The sequence below is a fragment of the Elephantulus edwardii genome, unplaced genomic scaffold (genome assembly GCF_000299155.1).
Source record: "Elephantulus edwardii isolate Elephantulus edwardi_28Jun2011 unplaced genomic scaffold, EleEdw1.0 scaffold00043, whole genome shotgun sequence".
Lineage (NCBI taxonomy): Eukaryota > Metazoa > Chordata > Mammalia > Macroscelidea > Macroscelididae > Elephantulus > Elephantulus edwardii.
This window is the reverse complement of record NW_006399793.1, coordinates 15,336,071-15,363,380: the sequence shown is the minus strand read 5'-3', so window position 1 is coordinate 15,363,380 and position 27,310 is coordinate 15,336,071. Positions and strand designations below refer to the sequence as shown.

General features: G+C 40.6%; 1 protein-coding gene across 1 annotated transcript in view; it reads right to left on the bottom strand.

Moving 5' to 3' along the window:
* The window catches only part of RHOBTB3 (Rho-related BTB domain containing 3), a 135,024-nt gene extending 109,634 nt beyond the window's left edge, over positions 1 to 25,390 (bottom strand). The window contains exons 1-4 of the mRNA XM_006885372.1: positions 25,092 to 25,390; positions 24,686 to 24,911; positions 16,498 to 16,684; positions 4,603 to 4,757 (exon numbers count right to left, since the gene is read on the bottom strand). Coding sequence (XP_006885434.1) covers positions 4,603 to 4,757; positions 16,498 to 16,684; positions 24,686 to 24,911; positions 25,092 to 25,093 — 570 coding nt within the window. The 5' untranslated portion in view covers positions 25,094 to 25,390. The remainder of the gene's footprint in view (positions 1 to 4,602; positions 4,758 to 16,497; positions 16,685 to 24,685; positions 24,912 to 25,091) is intronic.
* Positions 25,391 to 27,310: the final 1,920 nt, after the last annotated feature.

Sequence of the window (27,310 nt, the reverse complement as noted above, 5' to 3'; positions counted from 1 at the left end):
GTATATCATCTATTCCTGGGGCCTTATTTTTTGCTATTTCCTTCAAAGCAGCTTGAACTTCTTCCTTCATCACCATAGGCTCTTGCTCAAATGTTATGTAATAACGCAGAGAAACACTCTGTAGGCATGACTGGGTTAAGTTCATGAGGTGAGTTGCAATGGTTCTTCTGATAGTGGTGGCTTAGCAGGCAATGATGGACTCTCTTCACATGAGAGTAGGAAGGCTGGTTCTTTTGACAGGTGGGAGTCAATGACATTTTGGAGCTCACTGTCCACAGTTTGCTGATTACTTAACCATATTTCTCCATCTCAAGTTTCAAGATCCTACTCCTTCCGTATAAATGCCCTCACTTGAACTTTAGATAACATTTGAGTTTGGGAATTCAGGTGGAGCTATTATTCTGCCTTTTGTCTAATAGGACTCAGAGTTTTAAATTTCATTGCTTTAAGTATAAAGAATATAAATGAAAAATAAGCATACATATATGGCAATTGGCTATCATACTGGACAATATAGATCAAGCAGCAGATACCAACTCCAAGCAGGATATCACTTTAACTACCTGGACTCAAACCCAGCGCTGGAGAGGACAACTGGGGAAGAGCCACTTGGGACTTTTTAAAGCTCAGGGACAGGGAAAGTACCCTTCCCGTTCAGGCTTGCAGGTAAAGCTACACAGCACTTCATCGTGACTCTTTCATGTAAGATTTTTCACTCTAACAATATCATTTGCATCCATCATTCTTGCAAATGTCACTATTTTTTTTTCTTAATATCACAGCTGGTATCTATAAAGAGACCATTTTTATCTTATTCTCATAGGCTCATTAAGTTTTAAGTAAAGGAAAGGAGAAATGACAGACTTTGCCCCAACTATCACTTCATCTTCAGTCTTCAACATTGCTCAACTTTAACCGGAAAGGAGGAAAGAAGGGAAAGAAGGAAGAAGTGATACAGAAATTTTCCATCAGGGATGGAAAACTCAAATATTTTCTACTAAAATGAGTAATAGAAAAAGTGGTCAGACTGTATCCTCTCAAAGGGGTAACATTACACATACAAGACCAAGAAAAACAACGCAGTTCCAATGAGTTCTGGATTTCCCAAGCATCACTATAATTCAAGAACACGTGAACTTGAATATCTCAGGTTCAGGAACCTGGAAAAGGAAACAAGGAGTCTGAAAAGCCCAAAAGGAAACAGCTTCTTCCTCTCTGCTCTGACTAAATGATACCAAATTTTTTTTTCTCCCAGCTCCTTAGGATATTTCTGGAAAAAAGATAAAGTTCTTCAACCAAATTAAGACTTTTTAAAAGTCATGATAGTATATTATGTTCTACAGGAACATTTTCTTTTTCTCTCCTTTTATTATTCCACTTACAACTTAACAGTATATAGTTAACATTTCTTAGTCTTGTGGATAATATGAATAAGGTTATGTATATATTGCTGAATGTTGTGTTATTACTACTTCTTTACTAAATGAGTGAATAATGGTCATTTATAGTGTACAGAGGAGGACTGACGACTTAATGGTTAAGATCTCAGCTGCTAACTGAAAGGTCAGAGCCTGAACTCACCGGTTGCTCCACGGGTGAATGGAGCAGTCTGCTTCTGTGACGACTCCAACCCTGATGACTCCACGGGGTATTTCCACTCTGCTCTAGAGCGTTGTTATGAATCAGAACTGTCTCAAAAGCAGGAAATTTGGTTTTGATTTCTATTGTGTAGATACCAGAACCATTTATATTTGGTGTTTATATATGTATTTTACCTAGTAACTCTGGGTTAAATTAAAATTCTCAAGCTATCTGCTCTGACAGTCTAATGGCTAGAAGCTGTGCTGCCATCTCAAAGGCATGTGGTTCAAGGCCACGGGCTGCTCCATGGGAGAAGGATGGACAATCTCTTCTCATGTGATTAACAACCTCTGGAAACCCATCAGTGGGTCAGCTACAGGTCAGTTATGATTCTACGGTACACAACAACAACAACAACGCTATCTATAAAACATCTATATTTCAACATATTCATTCATGAATACACAGTAAAATATCTATTTTTACTAGTAAGATGTGTTTAAAAGGGGGAAGGAAGGGGGACTAGGAGGCTGAGGATGGAGAAAAGGTGAGAAATCACAAATCGCAGAGTTTGGTGGATGGAAGGAGGTGGTAAAGGAATTAGGAAATATCCAATGGGGACCTGAAAAGACAAAGTAATAGTGGACATAGACTAATATGAGAATGATCATATGAAATACAATGGACTGAAGGCATATATGAAACACAATACATAGGAATGAAACACAAAGTATATTAATTTCGCATGCAAACCAATTGTTGTTATGTGCTGTCGAGTCGCGACTCATAGTGACCCTATGTACAACAGCCCTAAACCCTGCTCTGTCCTGTGCCAATCTCACTGTCTCCGATACACCCATCTGGATTACCCCAGGCAGTGAATCAATCCACCTCACAGAGGGCGTTCCCCTCCTGGGCTATACCTCCATCCTCCCAGGCATGATGTCCCTCTCCAAGGACTGGTACTTCCTTACAACATGTCCAAAGTATGTCAGATGAAGCCCCAGAATCCTTGCCTTCAAGGAGCAGCCTGGTTTCACCCTATCCAGGATGAATCTGTTTGTTTTCTTAGCAGTCCACGGTATATTTAATACTCTTCTCCAGCAACACAGCTCAAAGGCATCAATTCTCCTTCTATCCTCCCTAGTCATCGTCCACCTCTCTGACGCATAACAAGTGACTGGAAAAAGAATGGCCTGTATCAGGCACACCTTAGTGTCTAGAGTGACACCAATGCTCTTCAGTACTTTAGAGAGGTCTCTAACAGCAGATTTTACCATCGCAATACATCTTTTCATTTCCTGGCTACTGGTCCCAAGAGTGTTGACTGTGGAGCCAAGCAGACTAAAGCTGTGAACAATCTCAATCTCTTTACCATCCATCCTGATGCTGCCAATTGGCCCAGTGGTGAGAATCTTTGTCTTCTTGATATTGAGCCTCAATCTCTAGTGAAGGCTGCAGAACTTGACCCTCTGCAGCAAGCGCTTCAGGTCCTCCTCACTTTCAGCAAGCAGGGTTGTGTCATCTGCATAACACAGATTGTTGATGGATCTTCCACCAATCCAAATGTCGCATTTCTCCTCATAGGGTCTAGCCTCTCGGATAATCTGTTCTGCATACAGGTTGAAAAGGTATGGAGATAGGACACATCCCTGGCATACATCCTTCCCAATTCTGAACCATGCAGTGTTTCAATATAAAATAAAAGTAAATTTTAAAAAATATATTCTAGCAAACTGGAAAGGTAACTCCTAAAAGGACTAAGTGAAAAGAAGAGTGAAGAATCCCAACGTTCTGCTTACAATAAGGTTTACTTTGGATTAAATATCTTCTTTATGCTTATCAGACGTCTATTAAGAAGTGACTGTTTGGGAAACTCAGAAGCCTCAACTGGAGAGTTTTGCAAACTAACTTTTTGAGTTGGCTATAGGACTTCAGAAGCAGCTCAATATTAAACTTTATGTTCATGCTTTTTAAAAAAGGGAGGGGTTATTGTTTGGAAGGCTATTGTTTCAAAGTTGGTAAATACTTAAATGATGCAGCTCCATTCTCCAAGGACTTTGTAGTCCTAACACTTTAGGGAATGAGCACATACCTTAAATAAGCTAATGTGAGCTTCAAATATGCTAGGATGAGCTTCTAAATGTTGGCAGAGCCCAGCAAATGGCCCTATAACCAAGTGAGCAAACCTGGATCCCTATATATCTGACAACAAAACATAATATAAATAGATTCACTGTATGTTTTTTGAACCATAAGACATGAGAAGGGAGCTCTGGTGGTGTAATGGTAAGGAAGTGAGCTGCCAACTCAAAAGGCAAGTGGTTCAAATCCATCAGCTGCTCCAGTGGAAGATGGGCCATTTCCGCTCATGTGATTTACAGCCTCTGAAAACGAGCTGGAGGGTCAGCTAGGAAGTGACTCCAACTCAAGAGCACATGACAACAAGAACAAGAGGAGAAGCACAGGTACAAGATGGAATATGATTCTCCTCAAGAAGCTGGCACAAAGGGAATTTTCAGGTCCCTCTGCTGGAGGTCGTCAAGCTCTGATGCTGAATAAAGATGATAATTAAAACTGACATTAGAGGTTTGTGTAATTCAACAGACTTCTGTGTGAAAAACAAAGACCAATTAAGTGCAACCAACTGGCAAACTGTGAACTTTCATATCAAAAAATGGAAAATTATTTATTTGAAGAGAAAAATACAGTGTTCATTTCACGCTAGCAAAAACTTTTCCAAACCACTGCCCTCACAGGCCCTCCAAGCCTGTCATCTTTACAGAAGTAGACAGTCAGATCGTTCCCTGATGAACTAGCTGATGGGTTTGGTTGGCAGCCTGAACACTGAATCTCTTTGCCATCAGTCATTTTTAACTCATTTCTACATAACCTTACCTTAGTGCTTCACTAGAACTAATCATACTGCTAGAACTAATGTTCTAACGAATGCTGTGGGAAATAATTCTATAGCCAGCCTGAACAACTGCTTTAATTTATGCTATAAGAATTTCCACTTACCACTCCTCCAAAATATTTTCCTATATAGAAGTCATCGAGGCTGTGCAGTTCAAGGTACGTAGCTCCTAGTTCTTTAGCGAGCTGGATCCCTTCAGTCGTACTGACGCAGCTTCCTCTGTCCGAGGTACACAGTGGGCACGTACAAGGTAATTCTTCTGATAGAATGAATTTGATTAATAAAGAATTTTAAAGTTAAACATAAAAAAAACATGTACATAGATCATCTGAAAAGTAAATAGCAAATCAAGAGCATCTATCACAAGCATAGTTCAAGGAATGCCAGTAAGCAGTATGTGCTGTTGTTAAGGGAATTCAGTAGTATATTCTGACAGTAATTGTGCTGGTAACCCAAAGGCCGTGCCTCTCTGGTGGTCTGAATCCACCAGCAGCAGCTCCCTGGAAGAAAGACGGGAAGCCTCCTCTACAGCCTTGGAAACATGATGGAAGAGTCATCTCTAAGTCGGCTCTAACTTGAAAGCAAGGAGTTTGTCGTTCTTGTTAGGTGCTGTCTCGTGGACTCCACCTCAGAGTGCCCCTGCGTAAAACCTTGCTCAATCGTGTGCCATCCTCACAATCTCTGCTGCACTCAAGGCCATCACTGCAATCACTGTGACAAACTATCTCATTGAGCGTCTTCCTCTCCTTTCCTGACTCTCTGTTCATGCTCGTTTCCAAGCATGCCAGATTCTGAAGAAAGTGTCACTTATAATACTAGGGTCAAATGAAATATGCCTTAGCTGACAAGAAGAATAAACAGTATTTTAGAAAAAAAAAGGATTTAAAAATAGACGAATGGGCAGTGCCAAGGCTAGCACAGTGATTAGGACCACCAGCCAGTAATGGAGCCTGTTTCCTTTGGTACCACCTTAGGATTCCAAGTACCAATACTTTTAAGCCAGTAGAAAAGAATAAAAATGTAATAGCTTAATTACTGATATAAAACATAGAAAATAGCGGGTTGACTTTTCTTTCTTTTTTAATAAGCTTCAAATATATTCATGATGCTTGGATATAATCCTCAATTTGGTCTGGGTTGTCAGGACGATAAATCGTCACTCTCTTCATAAATCTCACATAAACTGCAGTGTTATTAATCTAGAAATTTTCATCCATTGTTGTAGTATAGTGGGTCTTATATTCAAAACTGCTTATCTGGGCCATTTGCCCTTGACTTTGTTACAAGGCCGGGCAGGAACATGCAAAAAACATGTGTTAGTCTATCCACAAGGGGACTGATTAGTTTCACAATTCCACACGGTTTAAACTGAGCATGTTCAGCAGCAAAAATTAAAGAATATCACTACCAGTAAGTAAGAAGAAACCAAGAATGCAGTGTGTGTCCTTTGGGGTCAGAGATGCCTGCACCAGTCAGACCAGAGCCTGCACGAGAGCCATAGGAGCCACAGTGGAGAAGGAGAGACCTGAAGTGAGACAGAGCTGACCTACAGCTGCTGCCCCAGGGAGGAAGGGCAGGGGCCTTCGCTCAAGTTGCTGGAGGACTGGGGGAGACATCATAATCAGAAGGACTAAGCAAGCTTTGTAGCACTGCCCTAAAGCTGCAAGGCTGAAGGCTGAAGGGCCCTTGAGTATGACAGGAACCTGAGTTGTAAACGGTTAACTTCCCTAATAGACCAAATAAACATGATTATCATTCTGTAAGGTTTGTGCAGCTATTGCAATGGATTTTGATCCCAATAGAGCAATAGGATTGGTGTTGGGATCAGGTGAAGTAGAAGTGGAAGCACTTGGGACATATCTGACCTCATGAGAACTAGTTTTGTGTTTTAGATGTTGTTGATGGGGACACCTCTCCTTGTGGAATAAGTAGTGGTCAGACTCTACCATCCCCACACTGCCCTTGCTCTTTTTATAATTAGATTCTAAAGCATTCAATTATATGAACCACATTTTAATAACTATCTTTTTTATCAACATTAAATTTTAAAACAGGCAGAATACAACATTTCAAAATTTTAACTGCTTTCAGATTCATAGTTGTATCACAAATAAGTCCATACCTCTTTAAAAGAAAAAAATCTCTGATAAAGCTGAAAATTAATTTCAGCTACACATGCATCAGTTAGCTTTATTTTGTTTCAGGACATGAGATGTACCTTGGTCAAAAAGCAGCCAAATTAAAAGAGGGTGATTCCCTAAAACTGGGGCATGCATGTGGTTGAAGGTTGCTTTCCTGGCAATCTGACTCAGAGATGGAGATTCACATGCAGGAGAGAAGGATGATGATCCTGGGAACAACTCTTCTTTGAAGTGAGAAAGCAGGACTGGGCAGAGGAAAAACTGAGCTGCAATGCAGCCACAACAGCGGTCTCTTGCTGATCCTACAGGGCACCTTAGGGTGGCTCCGTAGGGTAATTTTCCTTTAGAGAAAAGAACGCTGGGAGTATTTATTCCTAAAGTTACCAGTAATTGGATGTTTGCTGATACCGTCACAATGCCATACCATCTCATGAGGGGTCTTCCCCTTCTTTTCTGATCAAGCCTTATATCCTTTTACAAGATACAGTCTCACCTAGCTATCAGTATGAGAGACGAAGCGTTGCCATTTTTGCCTCCAAGAGGCAAAAATTTCTGGTTGCACTTTCTCCAAGACATATCTGTTTGTTCTTAATTTAGTCCATGGGATATTCAGTACTCTTCTTCAGCACCACAGCTCAAAGGCACAAATTATTCTTCTGTCATCCTTGGTGATTGAGATCATGGCCCGAATTCAGATGCACTTTAATATTCAGCTTGACATCATCGCTCTTAAGCATCTTGGACTTGCCCAGTGCAATACATCTCCTGACTTCCTGACTGCTAGTACCAGGGGTATTGATTACTGGATTCAAGCAAGATGACAGTTTCAGTCCTTTCTCTTATCAAGATGCTAACTGCACTTCTGTTTTCTTGATGCTTAGATGTAATCTATACCAAAGGCTGTAGTTCTTGATCATCTGCAGCAAGCTTTTCATGTCCTCCTGACTTTCAGCAAGCAAGGTGTGTCATGTGATTAATTCAGGTCATTGATGGCTCCGAGCTGGATGCTACAATCCACTTCATAGTGTCTAGCTTCATTAATTATTTACTCAACATACAGACTGATTAAGTATGGAGAAAAAGGCACACTATTCCTAATTTTAAACCATGCCATGTTCCCTTGCTTTGTTTAGACAGCAGTTTATTAATCCAGGCATAGGTTCTCATGAGCACAATTAAGTGTCCAGGGATTCCCATTCTTCTCAATTTTAACTCAAAGATGTTATGATAAAATGCCTTTAACAGTCAATAAAACACATAGATATTCTCCTGCTCTCAGCCAGGACTCAGCAGACAGTCACAATGATATCCCTAGTACCATGGCCTTTCCTAAACCCTGCTTGAACCTTAGGCAGTTCTCTGTCAATGCACTGTTCTAGCCATTTTTGGATGATCTTTAGCAATAATTCTGCTTGCACGTGATATTAATGATAATGTTCTATAGTTTCCACATTCTGTTGGGTCACCTTTCTTGGTACTGTGAACAAATATGGTCTCTTCCAGTCAGCTGGCCATGCAACTGTCCTTTAAATTTCCTGGAAGAGACTAACAAGCACATCCAAGGCTGCATTCGTTAGCTGAACTATGTCAACTGGTTTTCCACTGATTGCTGAGGCCTGATGCCAAAGCTTTCAGTGCAACTTCAACTTCACCCTTCATTACCATTGGCTCTTGTTCCTATGGCATTTCTTAAAAGTTTTTCAGTGTCAACTAATTACTTTTGGCACAATGGCTCTTTGTATTCCTTCCATCTTTTTTTGATGCTCCCTGGATCATTCATAATTTTGCCTATCACATCTCTAAGTATTGCAACTCAAGGCTAGAATCAGTTTTTCAGTTCTTTCAGCTTGAGAGTTGCAGACGGCATTCTTCCCTTTTTTTTCACTTTCTCACTCCAGTTCTTTAGAAATTTCATTATAAAATTTTGCTCTGTCTTCTTGAACTGCTCTTTGAAATCTTCTGTTCAGCTCTTTTATGTCGGCATTTCTTCTTTTGTTTTGGCTTCTCGACACTGATTTCTTTCTCCTCTGCCTTTGCAATGATTTTTTGCTCTCTGATATCCTTGATGTCCTCCCACAGTTCCTCCTGTCTTTGATCATTCATGTTCAATGTCTCAAACCTGTTCATGAAATGACTCTTAAATTGGAATAGACTCAAGCTCATATTTCAGTTCCTATGGAAGAGTTTTCCTTTTCTTCAGTTTTAATGTGAACTTGCACATAAGTGACTGATGGTATGGTTTTTGACTGCTGATAATGCACATCTCCAGTGATTCCAACAGATATAATCAATCTGATTCTTGTGCTGTCCTTTAGGTGAAGTCCATGTGTAAAGTCACCTTTTAAGTTTTTATAAAAAATAATCCACTGAGCACAAAAAATCCAATCATTCCATCTCCAGCCTCATTTCTGTCACTAAGTCTACTTTCCCACTATTATTCCTTCCTTTTGTTTCCTAAGTTTGTATTACACTCAACAATAATTATTAATACAGCTTGACTGGATACTTGGTCAATTTTAGATAGCAAAATTTGGTAGACATCCTCAATCTCCTACTCTTTGACTTTAGTTGTTGGTACATATATCTGAATAAAAATCAGATTAAGATGGGTATGGGTATGGATGGTATCCTATTATTCACTATACGGTACTTCAAGGGAGATCCTGAAATTGCCTTTTTAACCATGAATGCAACATCGTTCCTCTTCAATATTCATTCTTAGCATAGTAGATCATATGATTCTGATTCAAAATGGCTCATACCAGTTCATCTCAGTTCACTAAAGCATAAAATATCAATCTTCATGTATTACCTGTCATTTGTTGCAACTTTCAGTTCTCCCTATATTGGCACTTTATACATTCCAAGTTCTAATTATTAACAGATGTGTTTTATTAATACTTGTTCTCCTCATTTTTCAGTGACTTTCCATCTGGGGCAAGGCAATATCTTTCCACACAGCTGTTGTTGTTAGATGTCATGGAGTCCACTACAACTCATGGTTACCCTACAAACAACAGATGTGAACCCTGCTCTGTCCTGTACCATCCTCGCAATGTCTGGGATGCTCAAGCTCACTGTTACAGTCACTGTGTTACTCTTTCTAAAAAGGAACGAAGTCAATGGAGAGAGATTGGTAGCTAACAACTCCAATAATGGAGGGTGTAAGCACAGTGGCTCAGAAGAGGTAGCTGGACAATGTTCCACAAGATACATTAACTACCAAATAGATACATAAGATGCACATACAGAAGGCACATACAGGACATCCTGTCAGCATACTAAGGACATTTAGTGCATTTGTATATTACGTATGCAGAAATGTAGGGTGTATATTTCACACAGATGTGCAGACAAACACGACTTGCATAATTCTGGCTTTATTTCAAGCATCTGAGAGCTTAGAATCAATATATTATTGTTTTACAAAGGAGAAAACTGAAGCTCAAGAGGTTAAACATATTTTGTTCAAGTCTCATTGTGAGTCACAAAGAAACAAGAAAAGAACTCTGATATCAAAAGATAAAATTTAGTTTCAGTAAACATTTATTGATGCCAAAGATGTGCTGATTTGAAAACTAAACTTGAGTTCCTTAAATTGTGCCATAAAGTCTAACCTGAGAACTAAGAACATTTTCTGTTTGTGCAACAACAAATGGATGGAAATCCAAATCTTTTGTAAATTTTCGTTAAAATAACAATTAAAAAAAAGAATATTTTCTGTTTGGAGCATATAGCATTTTCATAAAGAATTTAGCCTATCTTGAAAAATAACTCATTGGCATTTCACATAATTTACAAAGCCTTTATACACAGTGCCTTTGATTTCGGAAACAAAATCTGAAGACAGAGGCCTTCTTATGTTTACAAAGCTCTCCTTATGTTGATGGAATGGGGTGAGTAGGCAACTCATTCTAACAAACTTTATTTCTGGACAAAAACATATTAAAGTCAGTAGTGTAGCAAGTGAAAAGTTAAGTGAGCAAAATGTGAAACCATTTCAAATAACCTTGATTTGGCTGGAAAACACAACCAGTTTCAGTCAGGCTTAAGTCAGCAGTATGGAATCTTCCAAGGCATTAAGATGTATGCACATCACTGACACACTATCCTAGAAAAGTTGTTCCTTGTGTATCCAATTTGTATCTAATTTTAAGATATTTCTTTTCGTTCATGTGCACCAAAAAATAAAAATGCTTAATTAATTATCAGAATATTACTCTGTCACTTGCCAAACTCTTTATCTGAATTCTAAAAATACTCTTTCTTAAAATCTTCCTTACAGGTTTTTGATACTAAGTAGTTAGTAATTCTTCCCGGAACCTGTATCTTCATTAGTAGCCAGTGAAATAATCTAAGATTCTTAAAAATTGTCTGACTTGTATAGCGAAGGAGCCAAAAAAATATTTATGGCTTAAATAACCCTATGTTGAGCATTTAATTCAAGTGTTTATGGATTTTGGGTCTATTTCCATATTGACTTTGTGAATTAGTACTGTGCATCCAGCAATCTTTTTTCTACCTCAAGTTTTACTAGAAGTCTGTTTTTAAAAAGTAATGACAATGTAATTCTAGTATTCAAATAAATAGCATCTCTCTCAAAGGAGTTGCTTTGAGACGCTGCTGCAGACTGATTTTTAACAATGTTATCACTGTTTGAAATAAAGATTCCAAAAGAACAAGATAGGGTGTCCCATCTTCATGAGCTTAAGCTATGAATGTAGACAAGGACTGTTGTGAAAAAAAAAATAGTATATATATGTAAATATATAAATATATATATGTACACACACACACACACAAAATGACACCTAGATAAAACTTTTCCCCTTTAAGAAATTTATTATTTTTTTAAGACTTAAAAAACATTCAGAGTCACATGCCATAAAAGGCACATATGCAATCAAGTTTGTCAAAGACAAACTGTAACAAAAAGAAAAGACTGATTGTCTTTCTTTAACTAATTATAAAATGAATCACAACAGAGGCCTAACAGAGGGAGCAGCAAGCTCAGTTACACGCATTTCGGGGGTGGGGAAACTCTCAATAATCATCCTTGACTGAATAGCTAGATTGCACTTTGTGATTACTCTGCAATCAATCACACTGTACATGGTAAATTAACTTCATCTTGTTAGTGAAATTGAGTTTTCCACTTATTTAAATCACTTGTAAAACCATCTATTCACTAATTGAACCAATGTCTATTGAGCACCCACCACATATGAAGTACTAGGGAGGTGAAGGTATCAAAATAAAAACAGCTCAGTCAACTGGGTAAGATAGACATGACTGCAAACAATTGTAACATAATATGATAGAACCCTAATAAAGATGTACAAAGTAACCATGGGAACAGAAGAGAGGAAATTAACTGCCTGGGAGAATTCTGAAAGCTTCCACAGTAAAGGTACTGACTGAAAGGATGAGTGTGAATTTGCTATACTATGCTATGCTGTGGGGGGCAATGAAGAGGCAGGGTGTCTCTACGTGGGGCATGCAGACTGTACTAGGCAACACTTTTAAAGGTTGTCAAGTCCACAATGCCTCTGTCCAGTGACTCTGGAGGGTAGAACTAAACTCTACACAATCTTACATGAAGGGAATAACACCAAAAGAAATCTATAGATTTTTGTATGGCAGAAATTTATTCTTTTCTAAAAATATTCCTGCAGTTTTATTTTTTTATTTGATAATTTCCACCATTTTTTAGTTGTTGTTTTTATTGGTTGGTTTACAAAGTTTGGATACATTGTGCTTCATAATATTATTTTTTTTCCCCCTACAAGGCAGTAGTAACCAAAACAGCATGGTACTGGTACAATGGCAGGCACATAGACCAATGTAACAGAATTGAGAACCCAGAAATGGACCCAGCTATCTATAGTGAACCGATATTCAACAAGGAAATAAAACCTTTTAAATAAAGAAATGACAACCTCTTCAACAAATGGTGCTGGCAAAACTGGACTACTATCTACAGAAAACTGAAAACAGGATCCACATCTCACACCATGCACAAAAATCAACTTTAAAAAAAAATCAACTCAAGGTGGATCAGAGACCTGGGAGGAAAGCCCAAAACCAGGAAGTTCATCAGAGACAAACTAGAATCAAGCTTAGCCAACCTAGTCTATGGTATAAAGAGACTGTCAAACACAGCCAGAAATGCACAACCTGGAGAGGAAAAAATTGATGAATGGGACCTTCTAAAGATTAAATCCCTGTGCACAATGAAAACATTTTCTAACAGGGTAAAAAAACCCCTACTGATTGGGGAAAAAACATTTGGTGACAGTGAGGAGGACCTGAGGCACTTGCTGCAGAGGGTCAAGGACTGCAGCCTTCAATATAGATTGAGGCTCAATGTCAAGAAGACAAAGATTCTCACCACTGGGCCAATTGGCAGCATCAGGATAGATGGTGAAGAGATTGAGATTGTTAAGAGCTTTAGTTTGCTTAGCTGCACAGTCAACACTCTTAGCACCAGCAGCCAGGAATTTAATAGCTGTATTGCATTGGGAAAGTCTGCTGTCAGAGACCTCTCCAAAGTGCTGAAGAGCAACAATGTCAGTCTGGAGACTAAGGTGCACTGAATACAGGTCATGGTGTTTACAATCACTTGCTATACATCAGAGAGCTTGACAATGACTAGGGATGATGGAAAATCCATGCCTTTGAGTTGTGGTGTTGGAGAAGAGTATTGAATATACCATGGGATGCTAAGAGAATAAACAGGTTAATCACTGTTATTGTTGTTGTTGTTGTTATGTGCCATCGAGTCACTTGCGACTCATAGCGACCCTATGTACAACAGCTCTAAACTCTGCTCTGTCCTGTGCCAATCTCACTGTCTCTGACACACTCATCCCGATTGCCCCAGTCATTGAATCAATCCATCTCCCAGAGGGCCTTCCCCTGCTGCGCCTGCCCTCCACCCACCCCAAGCACGATGTCCCTCTCCAAGGACCGGTCCCTCCTTACAACATGTCCAAAGTATGTCAGACGAAGCCTCAGAATCCTTGCCTCCAAGGAGCAGCCCAGCTAACCATCTTCAGGATGAATCTGTTTGTTTTCTTAGCAGTCCATGGCACTCTCAGCACTCTTCTCCAACACCAAAGCTCAAAAGCATCAATTCTCCTCCAGGCTGCTCCTTGGAGGCAAGGATTCTAAAGCTTCATCTGACATACATTGGTCATGTTGCAAGGAGGGACCAGTCCTTGTAGAAGGACATCAAGCTTAGGAGGGTGAACAGACAGTGCAGGAGAGGAAGACCCTCAATGAGATGGATTGATTCGGTGATTGGGATAACAGGGGTAGAAGTGTGGCATATTGGCACAAGATATGGCAGGGTTTAGAGCTGCTGTATATAAGATCGCTATGAGTTGCAGGCAACCTGCTGTCACCTAATAACAACTATACCATTTCAGACAAGGGTCTCATATCTCATCCTTTCGTATCCTGTGCCCTCCTCACAATCTCTGACACAATCGAGCGCATCGCTGTAGTCACTGTGTCAATCCATCTGGTTGTGCCCTCTCCTTCGCCATCCCTCCACCTCGCCAAGTATGGCATCCCTCTCAAAGGAAGAGCCTCTCCTAGCAACATGCTCAAAGTATGTGAAACAAAGCTTTGTCATCTTTGCCTCCGAGCAGGACTCTGGCTTTACCTTCTCCAAAATATATCTGGGTTTTTTCTTTTGGCAGTCTGTAAGATATTCAGTATTCTTCTTCAACACCATAGTTTAAAGGCATCAATTCTTCTCCCATTATTCTTATTCACTGTCCTGCTCTCAGATGTATTTCCAGTGACTGAAAAGACCCTGGCCTGCAACGGGCACACTTTAGTCCTCAAACTGACATGAGTACTCCACAATAATTTGGAGAGGCCCCTTACTGCAGACTTGCTATACATCTCCTGATCTCCTGACTGCTAGTACCAAGTATACTTAAGATGACATGTAACTTCATCTGTGTGAGATGACATAGTTGACAGTTTCAATCTTTTCTCTATCTATCATGATACTGCTCACTGGTCCAGTGGCGAGGATTTTTGCCACTATCCATGAATAAATGATTAGATTTTCATTCCAGTGGTGATGAAGAGAGAGAGTGTGGAGTCTGAAGATTATTTAACATGCACGCAAAATCAAAAGAGCCTCACAGCCATGTGAGGATGTGAAGAATGGGGAAGAAAGTGGGAGCCAGATAACTCTGGCTTGTGTGGATAGAGAGCACGGGGATCACGTGCCAAAACAGGGAATTTGGATAAAGAGATCTACGGTGATACAGACCAAAAGAGTGAAAATTCAGGGGAACCCAGGCAACAGATTAAAAGGGCTCATGGTCCAGGGGAAAGAGGAAGAAGAGATGAAGTCAAAGGATAGAATAAATCTTAGAAGAAAGTTCTATGCAAAATGTGTTGTGGAGAGAGGGAGAGCCAGAATTAGAAAAAAATTGAGAAAGAAAGAAAAAATAGAGTAGCTTTATTCAGTGAAGGGTGAGCCGTATTTGAACAATTAAAAAACATAATAAATAATAATAACATAGATTATACTTGGAATAAGGATCTAATTGCTGACATGGGTGAGAACAAACTCAGTTTCACTGTGAAAGTGGAAGTCAACCCATAGTGTGCTAAAGAATGGATGGGAAGTCAGTGAACAGACTCAGGAAGTGTGAATAACTCATTCAAGAATCCTAACCAACACAAATTAAAGATAAGGAAGTAGAGCGGGTATGGGGTCAAAGGAGGGTCAAGATGATTTTATTTGTATCTATTAATGTTAACCATATGCTCCCCAGTGTCTCAGAGCTAAGGCAGCAACCCAGATATCCACCAAATGGAGAACGGCAATAAGGAAGTCAATGGTGGCCTACTGACACACTAGCAATACCTAGCAATAAGATACAATTTACAGATCATAGACAACATGGACTGATCTTGACACATGTGCCTAGTGTAGACAACATGGACGGATCTTGGCACATGTGCCAAGTGAAACCAGTCAGACACAAAATATTACATACCAAAAACTTGCATCTGTAACACGTTAAGAAACTAAACTAAACCATGATGTTAGATATCAGAACAGCAACAACTTTCAGGGAGGGAGGTTAGGAAATATGGGCACAAAATGTTCTATGTCTTGATCTGCGTGACAGAGGAAAGATGTATACAAATATAATAAGGTGATAAATTCTAAGATCAGTAAACTTATATACTATACCTTAACAAGAAAAATAAAAAAACAAAACTAAAACTTTAAAAATGAAAATACCACCAAAAAGAGCGAAAGAACTGTAAAATACTATTACACCAAAGTGAACCCAGCCTGAAGCATCTGACAATAATCTGCATCCATCAGTCACGGAATAAAGTTCTCTTATAGGGTGCTGCTGTCAGTGCATTCAGCTCATTGATAATCTAAAAGTCCTGTTCCCAAGGCCATATGCTTTTGTGCATTATCTATCCTTCTCACTAGGTTAGGTCTGCAGCTTGCCTAAAAATAGTCTTCCAGGACTGAGTCAGCCTAATACTTCTCATATGTCAAAACTCACAAAACCAAAGGGATTCTGACAGACTACACAATTACTGTCTTCCTTTGATACTGTACAACAGTAGTTTAGAAGACAGATTTTCTGATGAATACCCTGTATCCATCAAAAGTACAAAAGTTTAATATATCTGCTTTTGATATTTTATTAGCATATCCGATGACAGAGCAGCTGGCATTTGAATCAAGAGTTCTGGGTGGTTTTTTAATAAAAAACTGTATCTAACATTAATAAACTTAGCTCTATCACAAGTATTGAAGAACCTCTACTCTCATTATAATACAGAAAATTAAATACTTACCATTTTGTCTGGTGCCAACAGCAGCAATGATTACCGGAACCGAATTTAATGCTCTTTTTATCACTGGGATATAGTTATCCTTTACTTCATGGAATGAAAACTTGTCATTTACATTGTATTTTATCACAATGATGTCAGCGCCCCCAATTAGATTTCGAGATGTATACCAATCACTGTCAAAAATGTCCTAAATCAAAATGCAGAATGCAATGTTTAGTTTATATACAGTTAACTGAATAATAAACGCTAACATATTATTTAAACAAATGTAACAGTATGACATTAGATAAAATGCATTGGTATGAATAGACATGCTTCAATAAATTTCCCATAACTCATTTTGACTGCAATATTTTTCAGTGCTTTGATGTTGTAAATCAACAGTGAATTTTGCATTGTTCCATATATTTCATCCTTATTTCTAAAACTCACATATACTTTTCAACTTTATTCATTCTTCGGGCAATAAGTGGTGAACTCTGTCTCCAAAAGAAATTGTGTACTTGTTATTAAAAATTACCCTATTAAGGGACATATTTGTAATTTAATGTATTTAACTTATAGATTTTAGAAGTTCAGGATAGACCATGCTAGTTTTGAAAATTTTACTTCTGGACAATATTTAACATTTTTTGTATTTATATTCAGACTGAAAGTAATGCTACTAACCCAAAGGCATGTAGTTCAAATCCACCAGCTGCTCCATAGGAAAAAGATGGGCATTCTCCTCCCATGTGATTTACTGCCTCTGAAATCCCACTGGAAGGTCAGCTATGAGTTTGCTTGCAACTCGGCAGGGCACGGTAGTAAGACTGATAAGGAGCTTCACTGCCAGCCTAAAGGTAAGTGGTTCAAATGCACCAGCTGCTCAGTAGGATAGGCAATCAGCCTCTAAAAACTCACTTGGCAGGTCAGCTAAGAGCCAGTTCTCACTTGATTATACAACAATTACCTTGTAAATGCTTTGACATTTTAGACACACATTTTAAAATATTTTTTCCATTTTTGTATAAACAGTAGTATAAGAAAATATGTACTTTACTACCACTGCCATACTAGTTTTTATTCCAATATTTGCATTAACTTTGAATTGTTAATTTTTCCTTTCATGAAGCCCTGGGTACTATTTTTAGGAGTAATAAAACTAGACTTGGAAAAGGACCTCTAAAGGTATAGTCAGTAGCTGTGCTGCTAACCAAAACTAGATGGATAGTTGGTTGCTTGGCTGGTTGGAAGTAAGTAAGGAAGGGAGGGAGGGAGGGAGGGAGGGACAAATGGATGGACAAGGTTAAAAGTTTCAAAAATGTCTATGAAAGTTTACATTTTGAACCCTGAGTTCAAAACTGGTGTCTAAATCAATCAGTGGAGAGCTGTGTGGCAAGACTTTTGTTCTATGTTGGGAAATCCTGGAGGAGAGCTACAAAAAAGTACCTTTTTTTCCTAGGTGAGCTGCTTCTCTCTTCAGTGCCTTTCCAGTCCCCTGAACGCAATCTCCCCCAAAACTCTACTGCCTTCAAGTCAATTCCAACTGATAGAAACCCTAAAGGACGGAGTGCAACTTCCTTGTAGGGTTTCCAAGGTTTATAATCTTTATGAAAGCAGATGTGTTTCCTGATCCTATAGGAATTGCCAACCCTTTGATTAGCAGCCACTGTTTTTAACTACTATGCCAGGTATCCTCACCTCTTGCACAGATGCACAGTGTGTGTCTGTGTCTGTGTGTGTGTGTGTGTGTAGTATTTAAAGATCTAATTTGTATTACAAATACAGTCTTTACATTCTCACCACCATCACAGTATTAGTCATGCTAGTGCACAGTGTCTCCTAACAGAGGAAGAATTGATGCCTTTGAGTTGTGGTGTTGGAGAAAAGTGCCGAATATCTCATGGACTGCCAAAAGAACAGAAAGATATGCCTCAGTAAAAGTGCAGCCAGAGGGCTCCTTGGAGGTAAGAACTGTGAAGCTTCGTCTCACTAACTTTGGGCACGTTGCTAGGAGAAGCTATTCTTTGGAAAGGGACATCATGTTCGGAAAGGTGGAGGATCAGCGACAGACAAGGAGACCCTTGACACAATGACAACAGCAAAGGGATCAAGTGTGTCAGAGATGATGAGAATGGCATAAGACAGGACTCAGACTTCAGAATCTCTATGAGTCAGACTTGGCTCAACAACAACGAACAACAACATCAAGTTTACATCCTCAATACCACAGTATTTCTCTCCTAACGCTTTATATACTCCTCAACCTGACCTGTTCCTCCAAATATACTCAAAGGAAAAAACTGGAATGGATAAAGCACTTCTGGAAAGAGTTTCAAAGAATTACCACTACCAAAACACAAACAAAAGTAAACTCTGGCAAATTATGAAGTGAAAACACTAAAGCTGTGCACTTGGAAAGGGATGAAAAAACTGAGTGGAAGTGGAGAGTGACACAGGACAAGCAAATAGGAAAACAGAGCTCCACTCTTCAATTCCAAATCTCAAAGCACTAAATGCCTCCGTTCTGTTACATTACTGAAGTTCAAATAGACAAATATAACTAGGTATGAAAGTTTAACAGAGTACAAAGGCTAACGAATGGCATAAAATTTAACCTATATGTAGATGCTGCTGTTGTTACGTACCACGGAGTCAGAACAGGCTCACAGCTGACCCTCCAGTGGGGTTTTCAGAGGCAGTAAATTACAACCTTCTCCATGGGAGGAGACTGTCCATCTTTCTCCCACAGAGCAGATGGTGGATTTGAGCCATGTGTGCTTGGGTTGACAGTGTAATTAACTCCTTACCACTAAGGCACTAGAGCCAATATTAAACATCATTATTATTACTATTATTATTATTTAAATATTTCACTCTGAGAGAATAGATAAACTTCTGATCATATGACAAACTGTTCAAAATTCCAGTTACTAGAAAAGTACTGGGCTTGGGGGGAGATGAAGAAGACACTAAAAGGAAAATGTCCTGAGAAAATGAGTACTGGCATCATGAATACTGTGGATTTAAAGACCAAAACCACATTTGAAATAGAACTCAGAGCTTCAAATAATAATGCGCGCGCACACACACGCACACACACATTGTAAATGTATTACCTCATTGCTTTTTATGGAACGTTTCTGGTAAACAGGAAAAGATATAGGAATGTGACATGAAATAATGTAACTACACGACAGAAGGGAGTAGGTGGAGCAGATGTGGACTAAATAATAAGCATGAATTTGAAACATATTTATTTTACAAGTACCAAGTATATAGGGCAAGGATCCAGAGCGAAACCTGGGATCTACAAACAAGAACTCAGGAAGAGAAGAACAAATATCTCACTCCAGCTCCAAAATAACCATGCATTTTGCCTCAAACTATGTCAAAGAGAAAGTGTCCATTAGTTTCTAGCATTATGAAGGAAATCAGATTCTTCCACTCTTTGTAAATCAGCTCCAGGATTTCCTCCAGAGGGTTATGCAATACAAGACTTGGAACCACTTTCGGAGAAATAAACTGATCTTTGAGGAAAAAAAATCTTTCCTAAATCATCTTAAATACAATTTTTTTTAAAAATTCTGAATTTGTACAGTGAAACAACTTTATTTTATTTAAGACTGTAAAGTCAGTACTTACCAAGTACCAACATCACTACCCTGTTTTTGCTTCTTTGGTGCCATAAAGTCACTTGCGACTCACAGTAACATTATGTACAAGAGCAATAAACCCTGTTCTGTCCTGTGCCAGCCTCACTGTTTCTGACACACCTACTACCATTACTCCAGTCACTGACTCAATCCATCTCATTGAGGGTCTTCCTCTCTTGCACTGTTCCTCCACTCTCCCAAACATGATGTCCCTCTCCAAGGACTGGTCCCTCCTTACAATATGCCCCAGTATGTCAGACGAAGTTTCAGAATCCTTGACTCCAAGGAGCAGCCTAGTTTCACCCTCACCACAACAGACCTGTTTGTTCTCCTAGCAGTCCATCATATATTCAACACTCTTCTCCAGCACCACAGCTCAAAAGCATCAATTCTCTTCTGTCATCTCTAGTCATTGTCCAGTCCTGAATGGTGTGCAGGGAAACATTAATCTTGCTTAGTTTCAAAAATACTTGGCTAAATGGAGTAATGAGTATTTATCAGCGTATCTCCCACTTACTGAATACCCACTGTGTGCCATCCACTACACCTAAGAATTCTGCATGTTCTATCTCATTTAATTCTTAACCAAGCTTTAAGGAAACAGAGACGACTGAGAGAAGATAAATGACTTATCAAGGGCACAGGCAGTAATGGAATTCTAAAAGCAAGGCCTTTTGATATCAAAATCTGTTCTCTATCTGCATTGTTGTAGTTCATATTCTGACACATGACAAAGAGCAACTAATAATTATAATCAATATAATACCACCAAAAGAAAATCAGCACTTCATAAAGCATATCCCTAGAAATTAATAGCACTCACTATTCATCTTTCATACTTTGGACAGGAGTTAGGAGAGGCTAAGCTGGATCTTAGGATGGCCTCTTGTGTCTTGAGGAGGAACATGTATGGAACGCTCGAGATCTTATGGCTTTTTGTCCCAAGTGGGTGTCAGCAGATGGGACCTGCTAGATGAACTGGAGGTCTCTGGCCCAGAGTCCACCAGCATTTGGGCATGGTGAATTTTTAAAATATTGTAGGACCCAATGTTAATTGATTTTGGATGAACACTCTTTCAAGTGGTACAGCAGAGGTCTGTCTATTTACTCTACTGAAATAACATAGAGTTGCTGTGATGATGGACAACTGGGCCACAGGTATGTCAAACACCGTAATTTGCTACGCATCATGGGCAGTGTTTGTTGGAGCTACCAGATTGATTCAGCTTTGGAAGCAGGACTGGCATTCACTTCTTAAACTACATGCCTCTGAAAACTTGGAGTAATGATGATAGTGATAGAAAGACTTTAGGCCTTTGTTCATCTTCTGTTTGTATATGTATCCTTCCCTCATGTGTACTCTATCTTTATGGTGGATAAATCATTAAAGAAGTTAGACTCCATGAAGAAACATGTGGCATCAGAACAGGAGATGGAAGCAGCAGATGAATGTTTCCAGACGGGTGTTTTTGGGTGGTGAGAGTCAATAAGAATACATGATTATGGAGGAATTTGGAATGACAGAACTCATGGAGTTTGAACTATGCTTTGGTTCTTAAACTGGTCTGAGGGCCCGGTTTTAATTGTTTTTGGTCAAACATTCTTCTAGGTCATATAGCCCCGGTCCCTCCATTTTCTCTAAAGAGGTAATTTGTGGTTGCTGTGATACTAAACACTGTGACACTGATGTGTCAGATGTGATAATGGTTACCCATGGTGGACAGTGTTTGGTGGATCTCCCGTGTTAAAACAAGCTTGGAAGCAGGAGTGGCATCCACTTTCCAAAACAGCCTGCCTTCAGAAACCCTACGACCCTGGAGAAAAATGGAAGTTATTAAAGTGCTTAGGTCTTTTGTTCACAGGGTCGCTATGAGTCACCTATGACTCGATGGCACTTCCCAATAACAACATTATTCGGAAAGGGAAATCATGCTTGGAAAGATGGAGGGTCAGGAGAGGAGAGGAGAGAAGAAGAGAGGATGTCCATCTATCCAACAAGATGAACTGACACTGTGACTTCAGCAATGGGCTCAGATACGTGTCAGATGATTAGGATGGCACAGTTTAGGACCAGGTTCAGGTTTGTGGTTCATAGGAGGTTTGCTATGAGTTGAGTTCAACTGGTGGCACCTAACAACAACAATATGAATAAAGACCTTTATAACCTAGAAAATACTACCTGATTATAACAAAAATGATTAGCATAATAAGTGACAACAATCACAATGCAGGCAGGAGTGACATCCACTTCCTAAATAAGGTGCCTCCAGAAACTATGAACTTTGAAAACATAGTTGTAGAGGGGCTTCAGGCCTTTTTTCATAGGGTCACTATGAGTCGTGCTCACCTCTAAGGCAATCAACACCACCACAATCACAATGTGGCTACAGTCCAGCCTAAAGAGGCTTAGTTTAATCCATCTGGAAGATTTCATTTATTACACACAATACCTAGGGTTAAAAGGATGGCTTTTTTACGAAATTAACAACATAAACAGGAAGGGGTTAACAAAGGAAAAACAGGAAAGGCTATTCCAGCAACCTAATTCAGCTTGTTTTCTTTTCCCTATATTTATTTACTCAGCTCATTCATTATGTGTTTAACTGCATGTTGAACCAATAAGTTTGTAGACTGCCAGATTCTTCACAATGAAAGGACTGAAGCAAAAGGAGTCTTTCATTGTCAGAACTTCCCTATGATCAGCATCATACTGTCAGAACTAGAGATTTAATAGCCACCCTTTATTGAAAGGTCTGGTTTTAATTTATTTTAGCCTCCTTACTTTGCTGTTGCTTGCATTGAATCAAATCTCATGATGGCCTTCCTGTGACTGTGTAGAACCGCCCACAGTGCTCCCTGGGTCGTAATATGTGCAGGAACAGATCACCACGCTTCTGCTGAGGAGTCTCAGGTGGACTCTAACTACCCAGCATCTGATTGCATGAAGGTTTAAAATAATAGAATTAAAAACAGACCCAAAATAAACTCACTGTCATGGAGTTGATTCCAACTCATGACCACCTTCCATTGGTTTCTGAGCCTAACTCTTGACAGAAGGCTGTCTTTCTCCTATAGAATGATTCGTGGATGCCAACAACCTAGCTTTTAGTTATGAGTGCAACATGAAACCAATTACGCTACCAAGGTTCCTTAGACTGTTCTCAAAGTCAAGCTGGAATTGAGTCACAGACCCTGCAGCAGGTTTTCAGAGGCAGTATACTTCTGAGGCAGGGTGGGGGTTCTGCCATCTTTCTATCTTTCTCCCCAGGGAGCAGATATGGGTTCGAAGAGTGAGCCTTTGGATTGGAAGTGCAGCTCCCCACCACTAAGTCACAAGAGTTCCCTTAAGAAAAGATTGCTGCTGTGTGCCTTCAAGTTGAAACGGACCCATAGCTGACCCTCCAGCACATTTTCTGAGGCAGTTACTCACAGGGAAGCAGACTGCCTATCCTCCCTCGGAGAAGCTGGTGGATTTGAACTGTGTGCCTCTGGGGCTGCAGCATATTTTCTTACCACTAGGCCACCAGTAAATCCTATGGAATAGTTCTGCCATGTCCAACAAGGTTGTGATGTTGCAAAACTGACTCACCACCACCCAACAAAAAAAACTAACTCTCCTTCAATTGAAAGTTTATATCAGCAAATTATTTTTATCCTTTTTTGTAACATGGAAGGTGATGTATGAGTTTTTCTCTGCACACAAAATCCAGTACTTAATCACAATACAATATAACTCCAACATCAGTAAAGAAGGAGAAATTATGAAAGGTCAAGTAAAAATATAAAAAATATGTTATTGTGCACTGAAAACACCCTGTATGTGTCAGGTAGTTGAAAAACATAAAAAATATGTTATAGTGCACTAAAAACACCTTATATATGTCAAGAAGTTGATATGACTCTCCTTTTACCAAACACACAAGAATGAAATTGGAATTACTCTAATGTTGCACTTTCTTTCAATTACCACAAGTAATATTTTTAAAATCCTAAGAGCATACATTATTTCTCATTTCTGAGTCACTAAAAACAAACTGCTAATATATCAAGTATATCTACAATATTAATTTTTTAAAAAGTAATTTCAAATTTTCAGAGGTGGATAATAACAAAAATGAGTCATGTGAAATTCATTCTCAGTCCCTGTCTTTTCCCCCTTTCCCAGGGTTCTATTTCTGGACGGCCCCAGTGAAAGTATTTTTACATTATCATCCACTGGGTAGGCGTGAAAAATATTGCTCTCTGCTGGTGAAACTTAGTGACCCCGTCCCTTAGGGTTGGCACGCTGAACTGTCAGCTGTCACCAAGGGACAAACCATGATCCTAAAGTAAGTGCTTGCATTTCCATTGGGGCTTCTGCCTTCCAGGACTGTTCTCTGATCAGGCTAGCTATGTTCAATGAAGCAAAGAAGCAAAGACTGTCCCCAAAATGTTTAAAAACTACCCAGGTGACCCAGACATTCCATATTGACGGAAGGGGGCAAAAGAGAATTCAAAGGAAAAAAGTAAAGCTCCTTCAGCCTCAGCTCCGAGCAACTGCTGCCCCTTACCCAGACGGGACAGTCGTGGACCACCAGCTTGACATTTCCAAACGCGCTGGCCTGATACTCAGTGAACACGGGGCGGGCGACCGTGCTGGTCGCGTTCAGCAACAAGCTGCTCTCGTCCCCTGAGACCAGAGGACTTCTCCCCAGGTAAGTGCGGATAAGCCCCGATGGCCGATTGTCCTGGTGAAACGCGTCCCCCTCGTTCCCTAGCGCCACGATGTGAATGGACCTACAGGGACAGAGAAGCGGGCGAGGGGAGAAAGGTCCAGTCAGCGAGTGTCCACTTTAATACGAACAGGAAGTGCAGGGGGCAGGCGCGCGGCGAGGATGGGCACGAGCCCCTCGCCCGGGGCGCACGACACGCGCGTTTTGGAGTCCAGACAATGGCAGGACGGCGACGCGTACGTACATGATCTCAAATCCAAGGGCAGGGCGGCAACTCGGAGAAAAGCGGCTCCTCACGGCCTCGCGGGGCCCGTCGGCGGCGTGTTTACCCGCAGTCCGCTCATCCCCGGCCGCGTCCCCCCTCGCGCGCCTCCACCGCGGCGCGGCCGACGCAGAGCGAGGCCGCCCAGAGCCAGCTAGGGAGGGAGCAGCCAGCGCGCCAGCGCAGGGGTCTGGGCGTGCGAGCGGCCGTGTGCGCGCTGCCAGCCAGTCAGGAAGTGCCCGGGAACATGCCGCGCGCTCGCCGGGCGCAGGGCCGGTCCGCAGCCCCTTCGCCGCCGCGCCTCCTCCGTGGGGCAGCTGTCGCCTCCTGCTGCTGCTGCTCCTCCTCCTGCGGGGTGGGAGGCGGGTGAGGGAAAGGCTGGGGCCTCCGCCCCCTCAGCAGACCGGGCGGGCAGGCGGGCGGGAGCTGCACGTGCCGGCCCCGGGAGGCGGGCGGACACGGGGGACGCGCTCCCCACCGCGGCCCCGAGCGGCGGCCGGATACAAAGGACCTGCGGACGCCGCGGGCAAGAAATTCACAAATACGACGCGCTGGCCGGAGAGCGCCAGGCCTCCAATCCGCCTGTAGCAAGTTGGTTCAACTCTGGCAGTTGTAACCAGAGCCAAGGAAATGTGGGGTAGGGCGGTGAGGCCCCTGCTCTCTAAAGACTAAAAAAAAAAAAAAAAAGAGGTAGGGGCAGCGGGCAGCTCGGTATTCTTGCTGTTTAATTCACTAGCAACCCGATTTCCCCCCCCCTTCTTTCCCTTGATTGAGAGTGTTTTATCACGTCTGCTGCTTTGTCATTTGTCAACGTGCACTACAGCTGTTTTTTAAAATCAGACTCGTGAGGAAAAAAAAATAAAGGCATCATTCATGCTGGTGCAGAAAGGATTCTTTGTTCAAACGCCAAGTAATTTGCTAATGTCCCTTTTAGGGAATTATTTACTATTTCTAGCTATATTTGGCATATTCTACCCAAATTGTAGTAATTGGAGGATTTTCCCCCCCTTGTGCTTCTTGAGGGCTTTTATTGTGGTAGCTTTTCAAACAAGTTGTGTGAGTTATTTAACATGTTTACAAGCTAAGTGCTAATATATTTGGAGATTTCTCAGCAAACGTACATATTTAATAAAACAGTTAATAAAAGCTGTTCAAACGAACTAGGGGAAAAACCCAACAACAAACAAACAGATAATGCTTCTTCCAGAATACTTTTATATTCTTTTATGATAACATTCTTAAGTAAAGGTGATCAATGCCCCTTATAAATGTCCCCAAGGAACCTCAATACAAATGGAGTATTAATACAAACTACTAATACCAAGTAACATATGAGCAAGAGCCTATGGTGATGAAGGAAGAAGTTCAAGCTACTTTGAAGGAAATAGCAAAAAATAAGGCCCCAGGAATAGATGGTATACCAATTGACGTATTTCAGATAACAGATGTTGCCCTGGATGTGCTCACCAAGTTGTGCCAAGAAATCTGGAGAACAACCACTTGGCCAACTGACTGGAAGAGATCTATATTTTATCCCATTCCAAAGAAGGGTGACCCAACTGAATGTGAAAACTACAGAACAGTGTCATTGATTTCACATGCAAGCAAGATTCTACTGAAGATTATCCAAAAACTATTAGAACAGCACATCAGCAGAGAATTGCCAGAAATCCAGGCTGGGTTTACAAGGGGTCTTGGTACTAGGGATATTGTTGCTGATGTTAGATAGATCTTGACTGAAAGCAAGGAATACCAGAAGAATGTCTATCTGTGTTTCATTGATTATGCAAAGGCATTTGACTGTGTGGATCATAACAAACTGTGGCTGACTCTGAGAAGAATGGGAATCCCAGAACATTTAATTGTGCTAATGTGAAATCTATACTTGGACCAAGAGGCAGTAGTCAGAACAGAGCAGGGTAACACTGCATGGTTCAAAATTGGAAAGGGTGTGCGCCAGGGATGCATCCTGTCTCCATACCTTTTCAACATGTATGCAGAGCAGATTATCCGGGAGGCTGGGCTCTATGAGGAGAATTGTGGCATCAGGATTGGTGGAAGATCTATTAACAATCTGCGTTATGCAGATGACACAACCCTGCTTGCTGAAACTGAGGAGGACCTCATGCACTTGCTGGTGAGGGTCAAGGACTGCAGCCTTCAGTATGGACTGAGGCTCAACATCAAGAAGACAAAGATTC